General features: G+C 37.4%; 1 protein-coding gene across 1 annotated transcript; it reads right to left on the minus strand.

Annotated features, from left to right (window-relative positions):
• Positions 1 to 338: 338 nt before the first annotated feature.
• SPINK9 (serine peptidase inhibitor Kazal type 9) lies at positions 339 to 4,934 on the minus strand. The gene is made up of 3 exons (XM_012557995.1): positions 4,880 to 4,934; positions 4,100 to 4,128; positions 339 to 470 (listed from the first exon to the last, which is right to left on the minus strand). The coding sequence occupies exons 1-3, from the start codon at positions 4,932 to 4,934 to the stop codon at positions 339 to 341; spliced, it is 216 nt and encodes a 71-aa protein (XP_012413449.1).
• Positions 4,935 to 5,305: the final 371 nt, after the last annotated feature.

Here is a 5,305-nt window from a genome sequence, read left to right on the forward strand (position 1 = left end):
AAATAATCAAACATGGATTTTGAGACTACCTGGTGATTTTTTGTGTAGAGGGAATTTAAACACTGGATTAGCAAGAGAAAGTTGAACTCCATGATCCTTAATTTTCCTTTCAACTTGGAGATTCTAGGATTCTCTGATTTACTCTTGAAGCCAGAATATGTTGGAATAAAATGACAGTAGAGACTCCCAAATCCTATAAATTGGGAGAATTCTATTTCATAGAATCAGTGTGTAATGATTCAGGTATTTATTATGCCCAAATCACTTCTTCTAATTGAGGTACATTTGTCTTAACACATAATTACACCTTAAGTACAGAAAAGGAAATATGTCAATACTTACACAACTTCATAACAAAACCTGCAGTCGTTGCTGTAAGTTCGGCCATCAGAGCCACAAATTGGGTCATATAATGCATAACAAATGCTCTCTTTTCCTGCTGGTAAATTTTTAAAAGAGCTGCAATCAACCTGAAAAAACAATTAAAAACCTTCAATTTTCTCAACCAAATCTTTATTTCAGGGATTTAGGATTTTCCATTCAAGCTTGGAGGGCTCTCATTATATGTTTTTGTGTTCTGATCATCTGTCCTCATCTAACCCCTATAAGACATATCAAGTATAAAGGGTTTTTATGTCAGGTATAAAATCATGAGTAATAGACTTCTTTATGGTAGCTGGTTACAAAATCAGAATTTATTCTGAAATAGGATTCTTTCTACTGTACTTGTTGATACATCAGTTTTCAATATACACAATGTGTTCACAAGTGCAACCACTTTCATAGGATGTGTGATCAATTTTCTGTATGAATTATCCCTCTATTTATCTCTGTAACTCAAAATGTTCTATCTGAATGCAAGTGTGAAATATGTTATAGGGATAGCTACTATAATTATGGAGCCCCGGTGGCACAGTGGTTAAGTGCTCAGCTGCTAACTGAAAAGTTGGTGTTTGAACCACCAGCCACTCCACAGGAGAAAGATGTGGTAGTCTTCCATAAAGATTACAACATTGGAAACCCTATGGGGCAGTTGTAGTCTGTTCCCATAGGGTTGCTATGAGTCAGAATTGACTTGATGGCAATGGGTTCTATAAGAACTAGTAAATCACTGGCAACATTTACCAATAATTATTGGTAACAAATTACTTGTTATACACTACACAACTCATATAGACAGATCAATGTATCTTAATGTTGTAGCTAAGAACCACTGTTCTGAATGAAGAACACCAAAGACATAAGGAAAGTATTAGCTCAAGAGGCAGAAAGGGCCACATAAACCGGAGACTTCATCACCCTGAGACCAGAAGAACTAGATGGTGCCCGGCTACCACCAATGACAGCCCTGATAGGGAAACAACAGAGAGTCCCTGATGGAGCAGGAGAAAGGTGGAGTACAGAACTCAAATTCTAGCAAGAAGACCAGACTTAATGGTCTGACTGAGACTGGAGGAACCTTGGAAAGTATGGCTCCCGGATTCTCTATCAGCCCAGAACTAAAACAATTTCCAAGGCCAACTCTTCAGACAGGGATTGGACTGGACTGTGGGACATAAAGTGATACTTGTGAGGAGTGTGCCTCTTAGCTCAAGCAGATTCAAGAGACTAAATGGGCAGCTTTTGTCCAGAGGTGAGATGGGAAGGCAGAGAGGGTTAGGAGCTAGTTGAATGGACATGGGAAATCGGGTGGAAAGGAGGAGTGTGCTGTCACAGTATGAAGAGAGCAATTAGGGTCACATAACAAAGTATGTATAAATTTTTGTATGTGAAACTAACTTGAAATGTAAACTTCATTTAAACTACAACAATAAAAAAAAAGAACCACTGTCCTAAACTCCTGGAGAAAAACCAAGGTGGTGAGCTGCCTGTGGGAGCAGGTAAGCTATTATACCGAGAAAGATTTTTCTGGGGTTTTCATCCATGAGCATAACGAAGAGCGTGGACAGTAAAGTCAAACACATCTGAATTCAAATCCTGACTGTATGACCTTGGGACAATTATTTTACCTTTCTAAGCCTTTGTGTCTTTTACATGCAAAATAAAGGTACTAACAATTAGATCATAAGTTTGAAGTGAAAAATACAGGAGAATACGTGTAGAAGATGTGTGTAAAATCCATAGTACAGTATGTGGTATGGAAAATACTGAATAAATGACCTGTTGCCTTTGAGTCGATTCTGACTCATAGCGACCCTATAAGACAGAGTAGAACTACCCCATAGGGTTTCCAAGGAGCAGCTGGTGGATTCCAACTGCAGACCTTTTGGTTAGCAGCTGAGCTCTTAACCACCACACTACCAGGGCTCTGAATAAATATCAGCTATTATTTTTTTCCCTTGGCTTTACTTCCAGGTCTACACAAACTCCAGTTCTACACAAAAGACTGAGTCTCCAGCTCTTTCCATTCCAGAGTTCTAGGCATAATTTTTTTCTAATTGTTGAATACTCCGCTCAGACAGCCTGAAATATGCTCAAATTTAAAGTTGAATACATCATCTCCTGTAGATATGTTCCATTAAATAATTCATTCTTTCAGCTGTTGTATTCCACATATCATCTACGTTTGGGGACTGAGCTGAGTGCTGGCAACGCAAAAATTAGTATGATACCTTTGTAGGAGGACCTTAGAGACTAGCGGAGCAGAATGGCTTACGGTGCCCATTGATAGTTATATGCCGTCATGATTTCACTACCCCTCCTTGCCTGCTCAAACCCGAGTGCCAGCTTTTATGTAATACTCACAATATGACCAGGAAACTACCAAGTGCTTAGCGTTCATTAACCATTTTCATTCTCACACAGATACTAAATCATGAAGAATGGCTTGAAGTTAGGTCTGTCAGGCTCCAAAGTTTATATTCTTAACCTAGTTATTTTCTTTAATAGAAAAAACAGAAGATTCAAAGAGGTGAAGGAGGTTGCCCAGACTCGAGAGTCACATAGTTAATAACCCTTTAGTTAACAAATTAAAAAAAATTTTTTTTGATGGCATAAGTTTGCAACATTAGAATGCATGCCTACTAATTGAGTGTGCTTAAATTTTTGCTTGGTAATATGGATTTTGAGAAATATGATCTGGTAAATACAAGCTACCAATGAGGTGAGTGGCACTATGACACTGCCCATCTGTGGTATGACAGTATACCAATAAGAATTAAATAGAGAATTTATTGCAGGCACCTTTCCATTAGGTTACATGGGGAATCTCTGGTTTTCCACATATGACACACAAAAACAGTGCCCCCTAACTATCACACAGGAAAGCCATAATTATGCTTGTAAGCCTTTTCTCATAGAAATAAAGGGGGGGGGGAAGGCAAAAGTTTATAAAACTAACACATCCAGGAAGTATCACCCAATAGAATGCTCAACCTACATAACGTGAGGCTCCAACTTTGGTCTGCTGAGCTTCACTCATTTCAAAAGGGACCCACCTTGATGTTAAACACATTAGAACCTGAATAACATAATACCTAGGAGGTTCAGAGGCATAAAAAGTGGTTAGTATACCATTAAACCAATAGTAACTAAAGGGATTAGCATCAGAGCTTGAACTAGAACCCAACTGCTTGACTGCTAGTTTAAAATGTTTACTATCATACCTAGATTTTCTCAAAAATAGTCATTAATTTAACTCTTTTGAGTCATGAAAAAAAAGTAAATTAAGATCTTCATTCTCTAAGATAGAGAATAACGATGTGTGGAACCCATTTAAAAATTATAAGAATCATAACTTGTCCTTTTTGAGCTTTACCATACCATGTGCTAGGTACTGTGCTAAGCACTCTTCAAACATTATAACATTAAGCCTCATATTAAGTAGGTTCTGTTACCCAGGACCACACGATCACAGAGCTAGAATTCAAACTCAGGACTTCATAACTTCAATGCAAGGCGTCTAACCACTTTGTTCTACCACCTCTATGTTAGAAAGATCTGTCTCTATTTTGAAATAAAGCCAATTTCGCTACTTCAAAAATAAATCTTCAAATATGTAAAAATTGATTTAATGTATAGTATCAAATATTTCCCTTTCTGATACTTATTTTTAAATTACATAAAAGTAGGGCTTTTATACCAAGATGGATGTACTGACCTCCTTCCTCTGCGGGATACATTTTACATCTGGAAAAAAAAAAGAGAGAGAGAGAGGAAGAAAATTAGACTCTGGAAAAGCCTAATCTTGTTTGAAAAAAAAAATTTCATTTATGTTTTAGTTCTCAACTTGCACTAAAAATATAGGACTCTCTCCAGAGCTGTGTATCAAAGTAATATCAAACAAAGAATCTTTTAACACAGACCTTTTGGTTTTCTTTGGAGTGGGATTTAAATGTAGACAAAAGAATGAAAAAGCTATCATGATTAATGAGGGGATTGTCTTATTTTTTCCTACCTCATAATCAGGGCTCAGAAAATACTGTAAAAGCAAGTGAATCATATTTATGAAGTGTTTGCTATAATATAGCAGACATAGGTGGTAGACATTGGACCAGTGGTGGAAAATTCTAAGGAGGAAGATTTCAGTTTAATAATGGAAGAAGAATAATGTAATAATTCATGCCACACAATGGGTTAGATTGTTTTACAAAGAAGTGAGGTCCGCATAAATAGTGCTATCAAGTCAAGGCAGTGGCTAGATGATCACTTCTCAAGGATCTTACAGAATGTGTTCCCATGGATAAGATCTGGCCTTGGATGACCATTGAGAAGTCCACTCTTATATGAGACTGTGATTTATTGATGGAGACCAAAAGTGCATTTCAAAGCACTTCTCTTATTATCTATGTGATAAGAGTATCCCAAAATTATGTGAACAGAAAGTGACATAGAGCTGTTGGTATCAGGGCAGGAGCAGTGTTAGGAGGGAGATACTCACTGAAGATGGTTGTTAGTGCCAGGGCCAAGAGCAGGACAAAGGCTTTTGATCTCATGGTGCTGAAGTGATCTAGGACAGTCAGGTGGAGGCAGAACTGACCTTCTGATGTCTGTCCAACCCACTTGAGTCCTGCCTTATATCTGTCAAGAGTTTCAGTCTCAATTATGAAACAGGTTTTACAGAATCCTGGAAAGAGATCAGAAACTCTTGCTCAGCCATGGGAATTCTTTTCTTGTGAAAGACAGTTGATTACTTGTGTTATTTCAATGGCTACTAAGACTCAATAAAGCCAGCATTATTTTCATATACTACTGTCTTACCTAAGTGCTTAAATGGGTATAGGTAATTTCATATCTCTTACAAAATCTGACCTTCACAACAAATTTGTCAGAGAAATATTATTTTCTTTGTTTTACAGGTGAGGAA

This window comes from Trichechus manatus, unplaced genomic scaffold (genome assembly GCF_000243295.1).
Source record: "Trichechus manatus latirostris isolate Lorelei unplaced genomic scaffold, TriManLat1.0 scaffold00130, whole genome shotgun sequence".
Taxonomy (NCBI): domain Eukaryota; kingdom Metazoa; phylum Chordata; class Mammalia; order Sirenia; family Trichechidae; genus Trichechus; species Trichechus manatus.

Bases quoted from the DNA above. Each gene is read 5' to 3' on its own strand.
- SPINK9 (XM_012557995.1), bottom strand. From the start codon at position 4,934: ATGAGATCAAAAGCCTTTGTCCTGCTCTTGGCCCTGGCACTAACAACC. The intron at 4,129-4,879 runs GTGAGTATCTCC...TTTTTTTTCCAG, and splicing joins GGCACTAACAACCATCTTCA to ATGTAAAATGTATCCCGCAG. The intron at 471-4,099 runs GTCAGTACATCC...TTGTTTTTTCAG, and splicing joins GTATCCCGCAGAGGAAGGAG to GTTGATTGCAGCTCTTTTAA.